This window comes from Acomys russatus, chromosome X (genome assembly GCF_903995435.1).
Source record: "Acomys russatus chromosome X, mAcoRus1.1, whole genome shotgun sequence".
Lineage (NCBI taxonomy): Eukaryota > Metazoa > Chordata > Mammalia > Rodentia > Muridae > Acomys > Acomys russatus.
Window position 1 is genome coordinate 11,717,339 of NC_067169.1, and position 22,984 is coordinate 11,740,322.

The following is a 22,984-nucleotide window of genomic DNA, read 5'->3' on the forward strand; positions in this document are numbered from 1 at the left end:
TATTCCTTATGTAGAAAATGGCCTGTCTATCATTTTTACATAAAAGGCTATGACTCATGCATGGCAAAATGGTAAGATGGGGGAAATGGTAAAATGGCCCTGAATACAGGAACAGATGGAGAAAGCGATGATGTGCTGGAAGCAATCACTTCCATTAACTACAGAAGTTGTAAAGAGGATTCTGTTGAATATGAGTAGGCACCCTATCTGTAAAAGGCCTATATTCTAAACCCTGCCTCAATGTTCACCTTGATAAACATTTATCACAAAATCTTACCATCATTTTATGCTTAGAGATTGATTCTACTAAGCTGGTAAAGTCCAGGAATAGCTTACTTCAGAGCAGCACTCTTTCCACAAAGGCCCCGTGGTCTCATTTTGTTGATGAAGAATAAGCAGCAAGATTAAATGCCAGGAGCTTGACAGTGATAGCCCCATAATTTTTATTCCCATTGCTTGCCCAACTTTTTCTCCCATTGTTGCCAAGCACTCTTGAGGCCATTTTGTGAAATTTAGAGACAGATTTATAATTTTCTACAAATTTGAACACTTATCTTTTTGTATTCAGCATATTCTATTCAATATTCATAAAATATAGTTTCTTAATAGTTTAAACACAAATAAGAGCAGCCTACCCTTTTTCTTCCAGAAGGCTTCCTTGTAATACACCATGCACTTGATGACAGCGCCCATTGGAAGACGCTGAATTAACTGGTTTCTGTCAGGTGGAAGCTCTGGTTTAAAGTGGATCTTGGCAGTCAAAGTTGGTGGGATGGCACTAATTACATATCTGCACTGAAATGCAATATGCAAAATATCACTTAAAATGAGCTGCAGCCTTTGCAGAAGGTATGAAGCATCATTTAACAGAAAAAAAAAACATACCAAATCAAGCCACTGTGAAGCAACAAAATAGAACAAGGAAGGTAGGTGGGCTGGTAAGTTTTGTCAACTTCACACAAACTAGAGTAAGGAAACCACAAGTGAGGAACTGCCTCCATCAGACTGGCCTATGGGAATATGTATGGCATTTTCTTGATTAATGATTGATATAAGATAAGCCCAACCCACTGTGGATGGTGTCACCCCTGTGCAGGTAGTCCTGAGTAGTGTAAAAAAGCAAACTGAACAGGTTATGGGAGCAAGCCAATTAGCACCATTCGTAAATGATTCCTGCTTCTCTTTTTTGAATTCCTGCAATGACTTCCCTCAATGATGGACTGTGATCAGGACCTGTAAGCCAAATAAACACTTTCCTTCCTAAAGTTGCTTTTGGTCATGGTATTTATCACAGCAACAGAAAAGCAAACAAGGATAGTAAGTAAACCAAGTCTGTCACTGCTAGAGTTGATTATATGAGTGATTAGATTATATATAATAAGTTACAAATAGCATAAAACGTATTCATTATAAACTCCTTTGCCTATAATGGCTTACCTCATAGTGTTCATGATTCAGTGTCTCTACAATGATGTTGTCATTCGTTTGGTCAATATAATTAACAGGAGCGTTCAGCTTCACTTTATCCCCAAGGAGCTTCATTATCTGTTCACTTACTTGGCCAGATCCACCTACAAATTTCCGTTCCTATTGGAGAAGGTAAGTGGAAAAGGAAAGTTATGAAAGGAGAATCGTGGAACATTTGCCACTAGTTGGTAAAACTCCAAGAATGTCAATGCCAGACTTCTAGCCTTGAAACAGCCAATTGTGGTAAGAATCATTAGGACAGAAAAAGAGTAAGTCAAGGTACCTTAATTACCATCCTCACGCAGCACAGCTTCTAGCAAGAAAAAGCCATTACTAGCATATAAAATCAGAGACCAGGAAAAATGTTCTTTATTACAATGCTGCTCTGATTAAATGCAAATAGCATGCCTATGAGTATGGTGCATGTAAGTAGTCCTGGGAAGGTGAGAAAACTATGTTGATTCTAAGGGCTGTGGTTTCTAACTCCTATTGGATTTACTTGCCTGAGCAGATAAGGACATAGAAAATGTTATATTATAGATAATGTGGGTCTAAGAGAACAGGCTTAGGGTGCTATTAGAGTTAACACACCCTATAAAATAGCCAAATCAGGTCTTGGGAACCTGAATTGCAGCTTTTGAGTAAGTTTCATTGTCAAAGAAGAATATTGATAGCTAAGCATCTGTTTATTCCTTTAAGAATTGTTAATTATTTCTCTTAAGCAGCACTATAGGATCAGAAGTGTTCTGCCATCTGTAATCTGCTATTCTCGGCATGGATACTGCACAAGTATAATCCAATAGGATAAGTTCTTAATACAACATATTTGGTTTCAACATAGGAAATATTCTTAGCTTGCTATAAGATTCTTTGAGTGATTAGAAATGGATGTCTGTAAATGAGGGACAGGCCACAGCTGACAATTACAAAGCTTCACTTATATGTAGCTATGCAGTAACATTTGCAATAGTGAGATCACCAAAGTTCTTTATAAAAATGATCACAGAGTGGTTCAGACATAATTTATGAAGTATCCTTTCTGAAGAATTTAGAGTCATTCAATATAGAATCCCATCTATGTTTCCAAATAGCTGCTTTAAAATCTAGTATAATCAAAAATCATGGACTAATTCTATCTACCCTTCTGTGTTTAGAATATTTTATATTAAATTGTAAAAGTGTAAATGTTAAGGTATTTTAAAATATTTTTTGATAATGGCTTGAGATTCAAAATCCGAACTCTACTTTCTAAAAGGTCATATAGGGCTTGTCTAGGAGGGTACAAATAACCCATGAGTAAGATAGCTCAGAAAGTAAAATATTAGTTTTAAAAAGTATTATTGAATTTCTATCCACTAGTTTACATTTTAAAATGCAGTTCTTTATTTGCCAAAACCAGGGGTCTATCACAATAACAATTTGAGGACTTTTGTAGATCTCTGGGGGGGACCAATAGTTTACTTTGAAGATAAAGTCTACATTCATAAAATGCACTCAGAATTCTCGGATTCAGGTAACAACATAAACTTAAAACTGCAACTAATTAATTAACTTCATCCTACTCAGGCATAACAGTCCTAGATAAGAGATATTCTCTTTGGATAAGGGAGATGTTTACAATGAATGTCAGAGTCTAAGGAATTGGGGTTTAGAATTCTGGCTTTGTTGTTAGTTTATTACATATTGAATTCACTGTCTTTACTTCTTAGTAATGGGAGTATAAGAATGCCAAAAACAAATTCAAGAGGACTGCTAAATTATAAAATCCAAACTACAGAACTTATTATGAAAAGAGTGGACACAGATTACTTGTGTGAATTAGAAGAGTAATTTCCATTCTGTAGAAGTTAACATGAAAGAATACCTGTGAGAAACAGGTGGGCTAAGAAGCCTATATACAAGTCGGTTATAAGTACATGAATTCTATAAGCCCTACAATTTTCTTGGAAATTAACTTATTTTTAGTAGTTTAGTTGCTTCTCCATAAATAGCTTCATTTTCCTACATTTTAAGTGAAGGAACTTAATTATTAAGATATAATTAATTCAAAATGGAATATTTCAGACATATTTTTAGATCATTTTATACTACCAGAAATGATTATAAACAATGAAGGAATTATAAAGAATTGTTTTAGGCAAGTTAGTTTTAAAATATACAAGGTATACCTGGCCTCCATTGGTGACTGAGAATATCCGAGTGGTGCCACCACACTGCTTCACATACCACAGGAACCACAGGGCAGATATTTCATGAGGCTCAGAAGTCACATTAATATTCACAAAAAGAGTAGCAAATTCTCGAGCAGTTCTGTTCACAGAATAAGAGTGAAAAATCACATGTCAATGCATACAGGAGGAAAAAAAATGATCAAGTCCGAAAAGCTATCCTCTAACCTCCATGCATACTGTGAAATGTATATACCAGTCACACATACATCAATAATAACATAATTAAAGTACATGCAGAAGTCATGGGAATGCACCTTTATAAAATGCAATGTAGTGTGAATAAAAAATGTTTCTATTATTTTAGGGAAAAAAAAAAACATTCTACAAAGCAAGTCCAGGACAGCCAGGGCTATTACACAGAGAAACCCTATTTTGAAAGACCAAACAAACAAGCAAAACTCCCCAACACTTCAGTGGTAAGATGGGCACGGTAACAGGGCCTATGCTCTCAGCATGCAACAGGCAGCGGAAAGAGGATAGCAAGTTAGAGGTCATGCTGGCCTACATAATGAAACCTAATTTCACAAAAGCAAAAACAACACAAACAAAACTAAACTAAAAACAAAAATGTTTAAAAACAAAATTAAAGAAATCTTCAATGGCCTAAAATGGAGAAATGCCTCAAACCTTAAGTGTAGACAATATAAGAGATGCGTCACAGTCTGCTTAACCCATGACTTCAACTACTCCTCACACTACTTGCTCTATGCTCCAGATGTACTGAACATTAACTTGTTAAATGTGCCAATTTCCTTTCCTTCTCAGGCCATTTCCAAAAGCTTCTCCTTATTTTCTCTGCCTAGAAGATACTATTTACTCACATCACTCACAGGTCTGAACCTCTCTTTTTCTATCTTGCTCATTCCCAGAAGATATTAAGTCTTTAATATTATCATCTCCATTCTTCTCTCTGTAGGTAGTTCCCAACGTCTCAATTACAACAGTTAATTTGTACTCTCTCCTAACCTAACAATATGCCATTCCTGAAAGATGCTGTTGTGGAACAATAGATCCATCCTGTTTCCTCATGCTTTTTTCGGTCATTCTTATAAGGTACTATGGCTTATTGCTGGAAGATATTACTATTACCACATTATCAAACCACAAACTTACCCCAACCTTAGCCTATGCCTACAAGATATCATCTCACCACTTTTGGCCACCTAAAACATATTCTCCCACCACATTTATAGTCCCTACCTTCCTCTTCACCCCTATGGTACATTCTGTTGTTGTTTTGGTATGTAAGTGTGTGGTGTGCATGTATGTGTATATTCTCACATGTGTGTGGACTCATCTCCATGCAGAGGGAAGAGGGCATAGGGCAGGGGACAGGGGGCAATGGGTAGGGAGCAGGGGGCAGGGGGCAGAGGTCAAATCCAAGTGTCTTCCCTTACTGGATTTCTCTGCACTTCATTTATTGAGGGAGTATGTCTCAACTGAACTTGGAGCTTGCCAATTTGGCTACTCTAGCTACCCATTTTAACATATGTTGTATCAAGGAATGATTTCTCTATCCTTAGACCACCTGAGATTCCTGCTAACACTATATAATTATATGTTCAATGTTCATCTTACCTGCTAGAAGAATATACAATGCATAAGGGTAGAAGCTAAACACTAACAAATTCACCACTATCCTCAATCAATGTTTGATAGTGTCTTCACATAGAAGGTCCTGAATAAATAAATGCTAACAAGTATGTAAATGTTATATTTGCCAATTCAAATACAGGTAAAATAAATTTAAGCATGTGCAACATAGCATTTTGATCTATGGCCCATGCATATATGATAGTGGTTACATAAGATTCTACAGCCTACTAGTCATATGCACTCTGGACTATTTATCCATGAAATTGACTAATATCATATTTCTTAGGAGGTATCCTTATCATTAAATCATGACTGCAGTAGTAAACAGTAAGTTACCGAGCTAATAATAAATTCAAATTAAAACCATTATATGGTTTACATTTTTATTTATCCAGACTAGTTTCACATCTATATCTATATGGAAATTATTTTATCTGTTTTATTTTCATTTTTGAATATGGGGAAAGGGGAGTGGACATGTGCCACATTTATTGGATGTCCTTTGGAGACCAAAACAGGGTCAGATCCCATAGTACTGGAGGTAGAGGCAATTGTAAGCTACCCAACATGGGTTCTGGGATCTGAACTCAGAGCCTTTTGATAAGTAGCACTCAAGTACTCTTAACCACTGAGACATCTCTCTAGCCTCTGAGCTTCATTTTATAAATATGTTTACAAACTCTTTTTGTAGGCAACCTCTATATAAAATAAAAATGTAGTCACTATTTTTTATTGAGGATATAACCCTTTTATCCAAAGATGTTCTACTGTATGCATTAACTTTAAGTTTTTATTCATTTTTGTTCAAATCTGTTATGACTAATAAGGTTATTATATTTCTTAATTTTCACTATAAGTTGCTAAGAACAGCACCATTCAAGACAGGATACAAAGGATCGGAGGGGAAGATTTTTAAAATAAGATTTTAAGGAGTCAAATATACTTTGTCCAGCAGATTTTATCAATGAGATCTTTCATGGTCATCTTGTCCCATTCCTCAGCATGTCGTGCTTGCCATGGTGCATCAAAGGGGATCTGCAACGAAACACTGATGAGTGAAGGGAACTGCCACCACTGTGCTACACTTCTCTTCCGAGAAACCTTCATGTGAACATCTAGAAACTTGTTTCTTGTTCTCTGTAATTGGCTTGGAAGTCCATAGAGAGGTGAGATAGAGCTGTAATTTATGCCTTAATGCTATTGTCAAACAATACTAATAACAGTGATCACAATTACAGTACTATAAATATATTTGTACTTGGAATGGTGATGATCATTATCAATATTATTATTAGAAGATCACACCCATTTTAGGCCCCCAACTGAAATTTGAGAATAAATAAACTCTGAGGCAGAAAGTCCTTCCCTCCTTTACTAAAGTAGCACTGTAGATGCATAACTGTAAGTAGATATTTGGCAGAAATATGTCATATATATGCTCAGATGCATAGAGATGAAGGCACACATACAGTAGTATAATCAAGAGTGATTTTGAATTCTGGTTTCCTTGCTGCATGGCTTTAAGTAAATTACATAAACCCTTGGTATTTATTTTCTCCATCTGCCAATTGAAAATCCTTCTCTTTTGCACAGTTGTTGAGCACACTGGAAAGGGCACATATCAGTGCAAATCAGCAATGTCCTCTGTAGCTTGCAAGGATATTAATCCGTTTCTTTCTTCAGCAATATGTTATGTGCAAACCAAGCATACATTTTACCTCTTTTCCCATTTCATCCATTGTCCTCCACAGGTTGTTGTAATCCAAATATGCCAAGGGATTCCACACAGGTGGAAATGCACCACGAAATGGGTAAGTCTTCCCCTAGAACATAAAAAAATAAGGGAAATCAATTTCAAGTGGATAATACTTAAGTCACATGGCATTCTAAAACCACAGGAACCAGCTGTGAAGCACGTCTATAATACTATAAGCCAGGGAGCTGAGGCAGGAAGATTCCAAATGCAAGAACAGTCTGAACAACTCAGTAAGATTCTGTGGTAAAAATAAAAAGCAAAAAGAGGGCTGGGGATGTTATTCAAGGTATAGTGTTTATTTAGCATATATCATGCCTTGTGTTCCACTCCCAGGGTTATATAAAATAAGTAAATAAATTAAAATTTTTAAACCAATTACTATAAATCATTTTTGTGTGTATGTGTTGGGGGGTTTGGGAGACAGAGACAGTGGGGAGAAAGAGGGAGGGAAGGAGAAGGTATAAATTATGGTTTGTGTGTCCACAAATGTGTGCAGGCAGAATTGCCTACATGTACATACATTGAGGTCAGGTCAACTTTGAATATCTTCTGTGATTGTACTCCACCTTATTTTATTGAGACAGGTTCTGCCATTGAACATGAAGATCACTAGTTTGACCAGACTGACCGGCCATCAAGCCTCTAGGATCTGTACCCTGAAATCATAGTCACATATGACTGTGTCTGCCTTTGTACAAGAGTGCTGGGGGTCTGATCTCAGGTCATGCTTGTACAGAAAGCAGTATACCTGCTAAGCCATCCTCCAACCTCAACCTAAACCATTTTCAAAGCAACAAGATCCTCTACTATATCAGACATTACCTTTGAGAAAACTAAATATATTTTACCTAAACAAGCCTAATTTTAATAAGATTACTAAAATTTCTCCCAATGTTGTGTTAGCTGTTTTTAATTTGTAGAAAATTATACCTTTTGATTAATTTTTACTTACTTGGACAAATAGGTATATAAAGATGAAACTCACTTTAGTGTAAATGCTGAAGCCATAATGTTCTTATTGAATCTCTCTGGAAAAATTATCATATGTGAGTGATAGCATACTTAAATGGAAGACCATCTTTAGATACATACAAGTCAAGTTTCAGACCAAGTTTTAAAGCTTTTCACAGTCTAAATAAAGACTGGCTAGACTATTGTGTTTGGTGTAAAGAATCAGACTATTAGCAGTGTGGAATAACAGGCATTTACCAGTGTGGTCTGTTATACATCCATTTTTCTTTTCTAGATGTACTCTGGCTTCCTTCTGGGAAATTGCCACCCCTCCTCTTTGTATTATTATGTAAGATGGACCCAACTGCCATTAAAATAGGTATACATTATATTTCTCCCAACTCCTGATCTAGCCCAGCTATGAGCTTGTGATCTGAACTTGGCTAATCATATACTCTTGGAAATTTTGACCCTGTAGTTTATCATAACCCAAGTACAGAAGAGTGTGGGTTCTCTTCCCTATGACAGCATGCCAAACAGATGATACGTGATGTAAATACCATGATTCTTGTCCCTAATTTTCAGAATCTTTTCTTTAAATTCTGAAGTGTGATGTTGCAGCTTCATACGTTCCCTTTATTAGCTCAAGTTGGCTTGTATAGCTTAGTACTAAGATTTCTAATGTCAAGATAGTTTTATATTTAGAAGTCATTTATCTCACTTTATTGTGTGACAAATAAAGGTAAGTAGAAGGTGGACTCTTATAAAAAGAGAGAAAAGCCAGGCGTGGTGGTGCATGCCTTTAATCCCAGCACTCGGGAGGAAGAGGCAGGCGGATCATTGTGACTTCGAGGCCAACCTGGTCTACAAAGTGAGTCCAGGACAGTCAAAGCTACACAGAGAAACCCTGTCTCAGAGAGAGAGAGAGAGAGAGAGAGAGAGAGAGACAGAGACAGAGACAGAGAGAGACAGAGAGAGACAGAGAGACAGAGATATTGAGACATTTATAAGGTACTACTATCTGCACATTTAATTCCTTTAGTGGTTATTCAGGTTCTTCATCTACAGATCCAACCAAATTCAGATAAAATGCATTTAAAAAATATCTATACTTAACATGTATAGTATACCTTAGATGGCATTTACATATGCTAGATACTATAATCAATCTAGAGATAATTTAAAGTGTACAGGAGAATATGAATAAGGTATATGCAAATAACAATTTTTATTTAAGCACTTAGGGATCTCCATATCTTGGTTTTCATAGGAAGTCCTACAACCAATCCTCTACAGATACCAATGGACAATTATTGTTAAAAATATATGAATTCTCAATATTCATAAAGCCCAAATATTTTCTGCTAGTATAATTCCTCATGAAAATTTGAATTTCTATTAATAAATACCTGTAGAAAATCAACTTCATGCACTGCAAAGTATCAAAAGTTGCACCAGAATTTCAAAAAGGGTCAAGAAAAAAATTACATCAAGGTAGAGGTACAAGGCATGACAGTATGTGAGTAGTCTCCCCACCTTGACAACTGAGTAAAAATACATGGCATCCATTAAATGACAAAGAAGTAAATTTCCTTTCCACTAGCAAACTCAAAGAACATTGGTTGATTATGTGATCCGATTTCTTATCAGAAAATGTTATGTTGAAATGCTACAGAACAAGTTTTAAGACTCCAAATCCTTTATCACTGCCATCATCCAACATTTATTGAGCTTTCTCCATGAATGCCTGGCAGTGGACAAAACTCTTCATATGTACTATCTCATGTAATGCTCCCATCAGCTCTGTGGGAGAAAGGACTACTAATATTTCCATTTTATAAGTAAAGAAACTAAAACCTAGTGACAGTAGCTACAAAATAGTATGAGGCTAATTTCCTCCCTTCAAGTCTTTCTTCATAAAATATGCTTTCTTCACTCCTAAATGGTTGATGGAATGTGGAGATAGGTTTATTTCAGATGCATTTTAAACTTCCCCAATAAAATAAAAATAACTCTCACATGTGAAACTTACAAATCTTCTCTATGTATCTTTTCTGTTTCTAAAGATTAAAACTACAGAGAAAAAGGCACCAGGGGTATGCCTGTCAAGGAAACATGGCCTTCTTTGGGAAAGGCTAACAAATTTTGTGAAAAAAAATTGACAGAAACATTTTACACAAGGAAAAAAAAAAAGCTCTGAATAGCAGAAAGGCTGGGATTAATAACTGGGGAAGACTTACAATTCTTCCCTAGCTTGAAAACTCAAAAACAAAACCTATATTTCCTCTATAAAATTAATTTGTACTCAAAGAATAGTCATATATAAAACTGATCTCTGATTTGAAAAAAAAAAATGTTTTTCTACTGTACCAACCAAGGACAATGCATGCAATAAACCTAGACCCCCCTATTCAGATCTAGCCAATGGACAGCACATTCCCCACAGTTGTGGGGAGATTGGGGGCTGACTCTGACATGAACTCTGGTGCCCCCTATTTAACCACTTCCCCATGGTGGGGAGGCCTGGTGGCACTCAGAGGAAGAATAAGCAGGCTTCCAGGATAAGACCTGATAGGCTAATATGGTGGGGGAGGAGGTCCCCTTCTGTCACAGGTCTAGGGGAGGGGAATAGGGTCAAAGTGGGAGGGGGGAATGGGAAGATACAAGTGAGGGGACAACAATTGAGATGTAACCTGAATAAATTATTTAAATAAAATATTTTTTAAAACACACACACAAAAAAAATGTTTTCAAACTTATGAATTCCTTGGAACTTGCCTGTGTCACTGTTTTTTTTAAATAAATAAATCTTTTAATAATCATAGTTGGAAATGCACATGCAATTTTAGGAAATAACACAGAGAGCATATACTTATTTCTAGCTGTTTCCTCAATAACAACATATTGCCAAACGTTAGTACAGTTCATAATTAGCATATCAATATAGTATTAGTCTATAGGCAAGATGTAGAACATTTTTTATCACCATCAGGATTGGTCAAGCTAGATATATATCCTCAAGAAATTTCCTTTAGGCATGATTCTCTCTTAAATTTCTGATAACATGTAACATGTTCTCCATTTCTTAGCTTGGCCCTGTTTTGTAACAACATGTATTAAGGAAATCTTTCCTATAGTTCGTAATGCAATAAATAAAGAAATCATCTAAAAAGAAATCCATTGATTCAGATAAAGCCATTATGCTGTTTTAAAAGTTAACAAAATACTTTTCTTACTGCTTATAAATGCATGTAGCCAAGTTTTCCTCAAACATAAATAACTTCCATTTTACCTAGAAAAAGCGTTCATATTTTATATGGAAACAGCTCTCTTTAAATTGTCATTCTCTTTTCATTTTTCCTTGTTGATTTTCTTTTCTCTTTTCTACTGGGCCTCATGACCAAAAACTTAGCATATTTAGCTCACACTCTACCACTGAGCCACACCTTCACATCTGCATCCCTCTCTTAATAATCAAACTCAAATGATGCCTCTTTCTTTATATCTTTTTCTTTCCTACAATGTGACCTGCATCCCCCTCAACAAAATTCATGGAGCCCTTTTCCCTAAGATAATCAGTGTCCTTCTTATAGCCAGCAGTTGCCTTTTTATGATGCACCCCAATGCATTTTACTAGTTTTCCCAAATATCCACCTATTTGCACAAGAGTCTCTCTTCATTCTTTGATTCATTGAGTCTTCAATCCTCAACCTTTTTTTTTCAACCCAACCATTTCCTATTTCCCTGAGCAACTTATCTACCATCTAGTTTTGTTATTATATTTACATAGTCCTATAGTTGCATTTTTTATGTCTTTGTTCCCTCTGTTCAGGAGAACGCATTATGGTTTACATCTCACACAACTTCTGCATGTTTACTGGTGGTTATAATATTTTTACCCCATCTCAAGTTTTGTACAGCAACCAGTTAATACTGTGGATACCTAAGTTGAGTAGGCTAGTCTCTAGAAAAAAAAGAATCACACTAAGGTATAATTGGCAGTGTCACATCAAGAATAAAGAGGCTTAAATGAATGTTTAGGTGATCCTTCTCAAGGGATTCTAATTATATACAGAAAATTAAAATAAAGCAATAAAGATAAAAAGCAATACAAGTTTTTTCTCTAGGTTCTTGGGTAATTAAAGACCACTGTAGTGCAGCATGTAAAAAGTATTTTCCCTTTTTTACAGATGCCATTAATTTATGATAAAAGGGTAGTTAGGAAATCCTAGCTATATTTATTAATGTTGGCAGATAGTCTTGCCTGTTATAATTGGGCACAGGATGATGTTCACGCCTTATAATGAAAAGGGCAGCCCTCTACAACAAAGAATTATCTGATCTAAAATATCAAAACTGAGAAACCATGATGAACAAACATATAGAAACTGTGAATATCATAAGCCATTATGGGTTCCAGCTCTGTTGTTCTTGTTGTTGTTGGTGGTGGTGTGTGTGTGTGTGTGTGTGTGTGTGTGTGTGTAGGCTCACACATACTAAAGCATGTATATAGAGGTCAGAGGATAATCTTTAGGGGTCAGTTTCAGCAATCAATTAAGTTCAGATTAGTATTATACACCAAGTGCTCTTGAACATTAAGTTATCTCTCCAACCTCCACCAATACCCCAAGCAATTTTTACTTACAGTATTTCTGGAGTATGGGTGTTTGTTTAAATGTGGAGTATAAGGATCCTATCTCTAGGACTACTATATCAGGATATAAAACCAAGGAACTTATATTGTTAATAAACAGTAGTTCATCCTGATGCTCACTAATGGCTGGTAATTATTACATTATAGCATTTATATTAATGTCTCCCTCATTATCTATACCTATTGTCACAAGCAATGCCATTCTTTGAATGATGGAAAGTCAAAATTATACAGATATTTAATTTTGCAAAGTCATTCTGTTTTGCCTTTATGTTCATTAAATTTCAAAAATAATAAAGCTGGATGTTATAGCATATATCTGCTTTCCCAGCAGTTGGGAGGCTTGAGGTGTGGGAGGATTACAAATTTTAAACCAGCAAGACCCTGTCCAAAACAAACAACCCAGAACAGTAAGGGAAATGATCCTTTCTGTTGGAGATGTTCATTTCCTATTCTTTTCTATTTTTATTTTTAGGAAGTGGGAAGGCATGGAGTTTTATTATATAACCCAGGCTATCTTCAAACTTGAGATCTTCCTACCTCAACTACCTATGCACTAGGATTATAGGCCTATATCACTATGCCTGGCTTCCTAATATTTTTAGAGAATTACCCATTTTGCTCTTCTTACATCTTAATATACTATAATTCCATGTGTGATTTCTCTTGCTATCATTGCTCCCAGGTAACACTGTATCATCTTAAGTAAGATGCATCATAAGGTAATATAATTTGCATAGTTTTGGATGATTCTTTAAGTTATATATGTCTTTGAAGATATTCAGTCATTTATAATATATATTGTTCTTCCCATACATGTAGAGAGGTATGTATATGCGTGTATGTATAGATACACTGGGGTTAAACCCTGTTAAAGCCCAGCAACATCAGGCCTGCAATGCCACTGAGCTAGATCCTCTTTTAAAAACTTATCAGGCACGCTCCTAGAACTGGAAGTCAGAGGTATGAGCAAACAATGACCTGGAAAAATGCAACCTCAAGAATCTCACCTACAAGTTGCCAAGAAGAGACTTGATACCCTATGAGCATATACAGGGGGAGGAAATCCCCCTCAGGAACAGTCATAGGGGAGGGGAATAATGGGAAAATGGGGGGGGGGAGAATGGGAGGATACAAGGGATGGGATAACCATTGAGATGTAACAAGAATAAATTAATAAAAAAAATTTAAAAAAAAAGAATCTCACCTAGCTACCTAGGTCATAAACCACTTGTGTATCCTCTGCTGAATGATAAGAACATTAATGGCCCCAGACCTTTGACAGGCTCACCACTAAATTAATCTGATTTATATACACAGCTAACTTTCCAGATTCTTCTCAATGCACCAAAGAAGACAGATTATGCTTCAAATGTGCTTGTACATTTATATTTATACTGCCTTGTGACTAGCAGAGTTCCAATAAATGTTCATTAAATAAAGAGGGTTCTGCTTTTTTTACAGCCTAGCTTGTATCACATCTAGCTTTCCCAGAAAATGTCTGGTCATTTTCAACACAGACAAGTCCCTCTTTCTGCACTCCTCGCTGCCTAAAGAAAACTTCTAGTGAAATGTTAACTCAGTACTAACTTTTACTATCAGTTCCACATACAAACTTTTCCCATGTTACTATCAAATTTACTAGAACTATGTGGAAGATGATGAAATAAATAAGGAAAGACAGAAGTCTCTTTGGGAATGTAAATCTCTAAAATCACTTCATACATTAACATTTCCAACACTAATCTTTCCAGATGCTATATGAAAAAATGAGCTCTAGGGCCATAAATCTGGCAATTCTTGGCTTATAGTGAAGTATTCCTTTTTACTACCTGACTTTGCAGGACTTCTAATCTGCTAATGAAAATCTCAACTCTCTAATATAAGTTTAGAATATGGAGTACTTCCAAATTTTATCTCACTACCAAATTCCCCCAGTGTGCGTTTTTAGATTGGTGTTCTTTATAAAGTAAACAGAAAATATTTCCCCAGATTTTTTTCACATTCTGGCTGGCACTGGCAGAAGATTGAGACAGCATGAAAAACATGAGATGAAAGAAATGCAATGATAATCAGAACATTTAGTTTCTACCTATAACCTATGAGAAGACATTTTCACATGCAACTTTCTGGCAAGAGAATACATTATCTTATTACACTGAGTGGAACAATTGAAATATACTGATATGGCTTGCACACCTAGGTAAAACTTCAGGGCATCATGGACTCTATACAGAATCTCTGCCATGAGCACTTCCCCCCTTGTTACAAGACAACAAAGTGAGAAAGTATGCCATAGAAGGTCAAAAATACCAAAGACAGAGCAGAGTTTGCTAGCCAAATTGTTAGGTGAGTGTGTTCATGTTATACGTTCCAGTGATGGGGCAGATGCAGGTATGCCCCTGTACTGGAAGAAGTTGCTTTACTGGTTATTCTTAGGATCATGATGATGGAGACAATGATGGTGTGAAGTATGAAGATGAGTGTGCTTGGAGCCATCAGACTATACCAGTATAATCTTCCTAGTATTTGTACTTCAGAGAAGTTCTTTTTTTTAATTGCCATGGGTACTTGGGACCATCAGTAAATGCCATCAGTAAATAATTAATTAGCAACTGCTCTCATTTCTGTGCTCCAGGATCTACTTTTATCACACTAGCCAGCAATTGTTACTAAAATGGATTCCCTCCTATTGTCTATGAACTCTGATTTTAATTGAGACATTTACCTCCTGAATACAGCTATGGAAACTAGGCCACAGTGTACTTTGGCAAGCACACAAAATTAAATATCAGCTTGTGATTTACACGTGTATCATGTGAGTCTGACAAATTGCAGTAAAGTTATGGGAATGGAATGAAATGGAAGATGTTAGTAACCATTCACATTGTTTGAAAGTGTTGAGAACAATCTTTTAGAATGAAAATACTTATTTTCCTAGCCTTCAGAAGAAAGCTGTACATTATACTGAGCGGTTAATATTTGAGAATATCTATATGGTTCCATTGAGAATTTTTCTTGACTGCATGAAACCCAAATGCAAAGCAAAAATAAAACGAAGTTCTATAGAAATATTACTGGACTGCTTATATATTAAGTATTGGCATTTTTGTCATTATTTCTGTTTTTTAATTTCAAAGTATATTTAAGAAGGATAGTTATTGATGAGGATTTCAAAACTTTTTTCTGCTATTTCCATACAACCTTGAACTACCGTCATTCTTGCAACTTTTTCTCATCTTGGAAGTAACAGTCACTAGAATGCCAAGACCCACTAGGTTTTCAAAAGTATTCTTTTTTTTTTTAATTTGACCTAGAGGTGAAAAGGTTTTGAGTCTATACCTGATACAAAGAATCACATTGCAACACCAATCTTGTCAGGTGGGAGAGTACTAGCTAACAAGGTTTCTGTCTGAAAAGGGTTGAACGTGAAAATCCAACTTCCTCTTCAGACAAAAGAAACAAAGTATAAATTAATATAGGAAAGATGCTAAAAGAATCCTAAAATCAAATACCCCTCATTCAAAAGGAACACTTTTAAAGTAAGGGTCAAAAACAAGGTCATAAGATATTGAGACAAAGTAACACAAAAGAAGATCTTTTGTCTTCTACAGGACACTTTGGCTGAAACAAAGCTCATCTCTTAGCAACACCATGTATTTAGTATTCTACTACACACACATTCTGAAAAGCTTTTGAGTTTAGAAACCTGAAGTAAATAGCCATAGGAGGAATAGAAAATCCAGCACTAAGAAAAAAAAAAATGTTTACCAGGACGTTACTATCAAGAAAGCTTCTGAAGTTTCAAATAAAGTCTCATTACATTACTCTCTAAAAGTAAATGTTTGGTGCATATTTCTGATGCCAGTTTTATTTAGAGAGGATGTGAAAAGTCAGGAGAAAGTGAGAATGCACAAATGTCAATTTATATATCAAAGTAGGTCCTGAAAATGCTTGTACTGGCTCTTTCTGGGTTTTCCCTCACCACCTCCTTCACTACACACTGCAAAAATTAGCAAAGGGTTTGCATAACTAAATGGAACTCATTCATTAAACAAATGTAATGATGGATCATCTTATTTATGAATGTAAAAATTAATCACTCCAATAAGCACTCAGTATCTAATGCTTCCCTTACCACTTATCCCAGCACTAGGAAGGCACAGACAGGCAGATCCTTGGGCCTTACTGGTCAGTCAGTTTAGCTGAATCAGTAAGCTCCAGATTCCTGTAAGAGACCTTGTCTCACAAATAAGGTGAAAAACAGTTGATGAACAGGCCTTCACATATATTCACACACATACACTCACAATAAAGTGTGTGTGTGTGTATGTGTGTGTGTGTGTGAAAGAGAGAGAGGGGATGAATAGGGCATTGTGTCCCTGTCAAAATCTTAAAGTGGTTATAACTAGGAGACTAGAAAGTACATCTGAGTACATACCTGTAAATTTTCAATGTTTAAACTATACAAAAAGAAACATGGGACTGAAAGAGTAAGGAAGTGAAAAGAAAAAGGCACGTTCTTTCACAAACTGTGTGTGCTTATTTATCAACCAGTTTTCACCAAGAATGATGGTACGATATCTTACAAATATCAGAGGTCCAGTGCTCTTCTATTTGCTACCTCAGTTTCATTTCCTAGAATATACAGTGACGTAATGAAGACCATGCTTTTAGGGATTAGTTGACTGTTACTAGTCCTATAGCTTTGTCAAGTCACTCTGTCTCATTAAATCTTAGTTTTCTACAGAATAGGGGAAATCGTGACAGACTAGTAGGGCAGATATAAGAATATAATGAGTTCATACATAAAAAGGACTTAGTTCTTTATTATTAGCCTCTAGGAACAATACAGATCTTTTAGCACCTGACTTACTAAAAGAAATAATGTGGTTGAGTCTGCTCAACTAGCTTCCAAGTTATTTATACACTTCCCAGTTGAAGTGCAGAGCAGATTTCCATGACTGTTAAAATAGTTGAGGACAAAGGTTTCCTTCCTCACATTAAACATGAAAATGTAAAAGATTTCTATAAATAATAGCTAATATAATATTCTTCCTATTATTAGGAAAATGACATACTTTGGCCTAACAAAGCCAACATCTCAAAATACTTTGTATAATTTTTATGGTGTTGATGATTGACTCTAGAGCCTCATACATACTGTGCAAATGTTCTGTCCTGAGATGTACCCTCAGCTGTCACCACTTTGTAAAATCTTCTAGTATCTTTTTATCTTCTCTTAACTCTTAACTCAATATTTCTAAAGGATACTTGTTTGTTTTCTCACATGTATTAATATCATGCACTCCTAGGCATCCCAAACCATGTGTTTATCATATTTGCTAAGATTCCTGCCCTCCTGGTTGCATATTATTGTGTCCAGACCTGAGGCATCCTAGGAAACACTCAATGCTTTAGCATCCAGACCCAACATAATTGTGTACAGTCAACGGGATATGTGTCTTTTGCAAAGAGGTTGGTGACTGGTGTGGAAATCCTGTCATTTTGTATGAGTAAACGACCCATTCCCTCATAATTTCAGGAAGTAGCTCACAATAACAGATTGCAAAGTTAATTTCTCAAGCATTTTTCTAGGTTCCAGGCAGTACATGTTTGGCTTCAGTGAGAAACAATAACAGTGGCAAAGGCTATTGTTTCTTAGGTGGATCTGAGGAGCTGAGTTTAAACAATCTCTTCTTTTAACACCAGGAAATACATAACCAAGCTATATTTTCCAAGAGGAAAAGCCAGACACAAAGCAAATGAACAACATGTTCAAAGGCATGCTGGCTGAAAATGCAGAAGAACCACTTCTAAAGTTAAAATGATTTCAAAATGTGTTCTTTGGAGCCTTTAGAAGTGGCTCTTAGGTGAGAGCTGCCTGGGACTATGGAAGAATATGTAGGTGTGTGTGTGTGTGTGTGCGCGCGCATGCACGTGCATACCTACGTGCATGTGTGTACCTGTTTTTGTTTGCCTGTCCAGGCAACTCCATCTACTGTGGCATGTAAATGCACTAAGAAAGGGAGGAGAGTACAGCCTAGAAGAGCTATGCTAGGTATCATAGTTACTTTTCTGCTATTACAAAACACCATGACCAAGACAACTTAGTACAGAAAGCATTTAGTTGGTCTTACTATTTCAGAGAGTTAGAATACATGATGGCAGCTGAGAGCTCAAATCTTGATCAAAAGTGGGATGCAGAGAGAGAACACACTGGGGATGGCACAAATTTGTAGACACCCAAGGCCCACACCCCAGTGACACTCTTTCTTCAACAATGCCATACCTTCTAATACTTCTCAAATAATATCTCCAACTGGGGACCAAGTATCTAAACATACGAGCCTATGGGGTCCATATTTACACTGTAATTAGAACTTAATAGGCCATCCTAGTAGGACCATTCAGACAATAGTGCTTAAAGCTATGTGGACTGTGGAGGTCCAGCTTGAGAGACTTCAGAGGAGAATAATATGAGCAATCAGGCTAGAAACCATTCTTGTGATATTTTTGCCAAAAAATGCAACAGCTTTCTGCTCTTGTCCTAAGAATTTTGAGGCTAAATTGAAATGTAATGGACTAATTTCTTTGGCAGAGGAAATTTCAGCACAGCACAATACTGACACTGATGGTTGATTATTAGTAATCACTCTTATGCAGGTGTACAATGAAAAAGAGCAAGTAGGTAAAATTAGTTTGAAGAGAAAAGAGCACCAGGAAATTTAATGTTGGAGCCAAGGCTTTCGCTGAAAAAGATAAGATCAAGGCAAGGCCTGACCCGCATTAGGATAAAGGGGGCGATGCCCTCAGAACAGGACCCCATCCAGCCAAGCTTCCAACTCGCTTAAGAAATTTTCTGCTCCTAAATATCAACAAAAAATCAAAGGTGGAACAAATGTGATTCAAAGAGGCTGGGTTCACCCCAAGTTGGTAGTCAAAGTTGGCAATGTTGTCCACAAGGTTCAGGCTTTAGAATCATGAAGGATGCACAAGTAAAAAAGTTATAGAATTTTTCTCCATGGTTAACGAGAGCACATGAGGCAGGCAAGAAGTGGGGCAGGAGAATCCCAGCAGGGAGAACCTGAGAAGCCATTTCATAAAGCTATAAAAGTGAAACCTGGATTCTGTTGGAAACGCCAAGATTTTAGGGGTGCCAGGGTCATGAGATATCTGCTAAGATGAACTGTACACAGGTGTGGAACCACACAAGAGCGAGCTGTATCTTTGCAGGCCACAGGCGGAAAGGTGGAGGTATCTAAGCCCTTTGACATCAGACATGGAGTTATACAATTTGGAGTTTGTTCTGCTGGCTTTCAATATGTAACTTGCTTTTTGATTTTACAAGTGATGACAATTAAAAGATTGCCTGGAGTCTCAGAATTTACTTTGGAGAACGGCCTCATAGGCTAATATATTTGAATACTAGGTCTCCAGTTGGTGAAACTGGGAAGGACAAGGAGGTGTGGCTTTGTTGGAGTAAATGTGTCACTGGAGATGAGTTTTAAGATTTCAAGACCTGTGCCATTCCTAGTATATATATTCTCTCTCTCTCTCTCTCTCTCTCTCTCTCTCTCTCTCTCTCTCTCTCTCTCTCTTTCTTTCCCTCCCTCCTGCCCTCCCTCCCTCTCTCTCTCACTCTCTCCTCTCTTTCCCTGCCTCCCTCCCTCCCTCCTGCCTTCAGATCCAGATGTAAGCTCTCAGCTGTCCTACCACCATATCTTTTTTCCCACTATCAAAGACTTTAATTCTCTGAAACCATAAGCCCAATTAAATGCTTTCTTTCATAAATTATTTTGGTCATGGTGTTTTGTGATAGCAATATAAAAGTAACTAAGACAGGATCTAAGACCTGAGATTTTGGAAACTACTACATGAGAAAGTAGAGAAACACTTCAAGGTTCAGGCAAATTTAGGAATTTTCTACATAGGATTCCAGTTATTTAGGAAATAATGCCAACAACCAACAAATGGAAACCGTGTGAAATTAAAAAGATACTACTGGACCTGCACAGATCCATACCAGATAGGGCCCCACTGCTGAAAGAGGGAAGTTGACCCAAGTCCCCATCCCTAACCCAGAAGCTATTTCCAATCAGCAACCACTTGCAAAAGAAAAATTAGTTTGCTCCAACAGAGTCTCACTGTGTCTATAACCCACATTTAAAGGTAGGCCCCATATCCAACAATGGTAATTTTGTAGATTGTTTTTGTCTCTTTTTTTTTTTTTTTTTTTTTGATTTTATATTATGGCTCCTGGTTCTGTGTTTTTATGTTTTGAGGTATGGAGAGAGTGGGGGGAAAATGTGTTTCCCATACTTTTTCTTTTCTTTTTTAAATTCCAGTTTATTTTTACTTATGTTTGTTTGCTAAAGAGAAAGAGAAAGTATGGAGTTAGATGGATGGGGACTTGGGGAGGATCTGGGAGATGAAGGGGGAGAAATCATGTTTAGAACATATTGAATATGAAAACAATATTTTGGTGAAAAAAAAGCTTCTGTCAGCTGGGCGGTGGTGGCACATGCCTTTAATCCCAGCACTTGGAAGGCAGAGGCAGGTGGATCTCTGTAAGTTTGAGGCCAACTTGGTCTACAAAGTGAGTTCCAGGACAGCCAGAGCCGTTACACCAAAAAACAAAACAAAACAAAACTTCTGTCTATCTGACAAAGAATTAATATCTGAAATTTATTAAAAATATAAAATCTAAACAATGAGAAATCAACAAACTCAATCTATAAACTAATGACAAGAACAGATAAGTTTTCAAAAATAGTGAGAAAAGCCATAATTAAAAAACAAATAATAGAAATTCTGTGAGAACATGGACAAAAGGAACTCCTTCTATACCACTTCTGATAGGAATGTAAACTAGACTAGCTACTATGAAAATCAGTATAAAGGTCTCTCAAAAAACTAATTTTAGATCTACCATGTGGGCCACGTCCACTATTCCTGAGTATTTACAAAAAAAAAAAAGACTCCTTATCAAAGTATCATAGAGATACTTACACATGTTTGTTGCAGCATTATTCATGATAGCTGAGTTATGGAATCAACCTAGGTATCATAGGACTTGATAAAAATATGATATATTAAGCAATGACTTTCTCAGCCATATAGAACAACAAAATTATGCAGGAAATTGAATGCAGCTGAAGACGATTATATTAAGCAAATTAAGACAATCTGAGAAAGAGAAATATGTTTTATCTTATTTTTTGGTCCTAGATTTTTACACAGGTACATAAAATTATGAAAGTAGAAACAAAACTGTCTAGGGGAACAAAGGAGGCTAATAGAAGTGGGAAGAAAGAAAGAGGGAAGAATGTGAGAGAGAATATATGACAGTACACTTATGTAACATACATCATACCATGTAAAGTAAATATAGCAATGAAAATTTTAAAATAAACCTTAAAAAGGAGAAAAAAATAATCACAAATCAACAATCTTTCTCAAAGAAAATCTGCATGCATTGGTCTTATAAATAGGCTTACCTTGACATATTGAACTAGACGCTCACTGACATTCACTTTATAGGTCTCTATGCCTAGCTCCTTAGATAGGCGTAAGATTCTGTTCTGGGTTGGTCCTACATAGGCTCCACCAACATCTACCCATTTAACATGTTCATTCTGCAGAAAGAAAAAAAGTTATGATTTTACTTAAACTTTGTAATTTAAAAACCTTTTCATCATGAAAAATCCTGTTTATTTTGTTAACTTATGTCTTAGATGTACTTTATAGTGTACACCTGAAACATGAAGCCTTTTCTCTTCCACTCAAAAACTGGGGAACTCTGTTTGACAATTCAGTAGGCATGTCCTTTCGTAGAGCTATTAATTTAACAATAAAACACAGGTGAGGTTGATTTAGCAATACAACACAGAATGAACACTATAGTACATCCTGCTGACCTAGATTCTTTGCAAATCCCTTACTAAGTGTATATTTTTCTCTTAGGTTATTGCTATAGGTATCATCAAGGGATTGATAAATCCTAACTTTCTGATTTCCACCAGCTGAAATCTTAAATTAAATTAGCCCCCATTCATGGGCTCCTGCTGATATCCTAAAACATTTTCAGTGAAAATGCATCATGGCAAAAGAATATCTAAAAGTATAAAATATTCATATAACTATTTAATTATTTACAAATAAGTAAACTCCCTCATAAGTTAAAACTATTTTATTCCCATCTTAAAAGCAGCTCTCCACTTTTCCAGCTTTTTTATTAACACATTTGATTTAATCAAGAGATTGAATGTTGGTAATCTACAATGCCTTTATGTATTTGTAATAAGTTCTTTCAAGTTTATTTCTATT

General features: G+C 36.2%; 1 protein-coding gene across 1 annotated transcript in view; it reads right to left on the minus strand.

The window, feature by feature from the left end:
• The window catches only part of Maoa (monoamine oxidase A), a 55,711-nt gene that overhangs the window by 15,654 nt on the left and 17,073 nt on the right, over nucleotides 1-22,984 (minus strand). Inside the window, exons 3-8 of the mRNA XM_051142540.1 lie at nucleotides 22,156-22,293; nucleotides 7,013-7,117; nucleotides 6,238-6,329; nucleotides 3,636-3,777; nucleotides 1,438-1,587; nucleotides 636-795 (exon numbers count right to left, since the gene is read on the minus strand). Coding sequence (XP_050998497.1) covers nucleotides 636-795; nucleotides 1,438-1,587; nucleotides 3,636-3,777; nucleotides 6,238-6,329; nucleotides 7,013-7,117; nucleotides 22,156-22,293 — 787 coding nt within the window. The remainder of the gene's footprint in view (nucleotides 1-635; nucleotides 796-1,437; nucleotides 1,588-3,635; nucleotides 3,778-6,237; nucleotides 6,330-7,012; nucleotides 7,118-22,155; nucleotides 22,294-22,984) is intronic.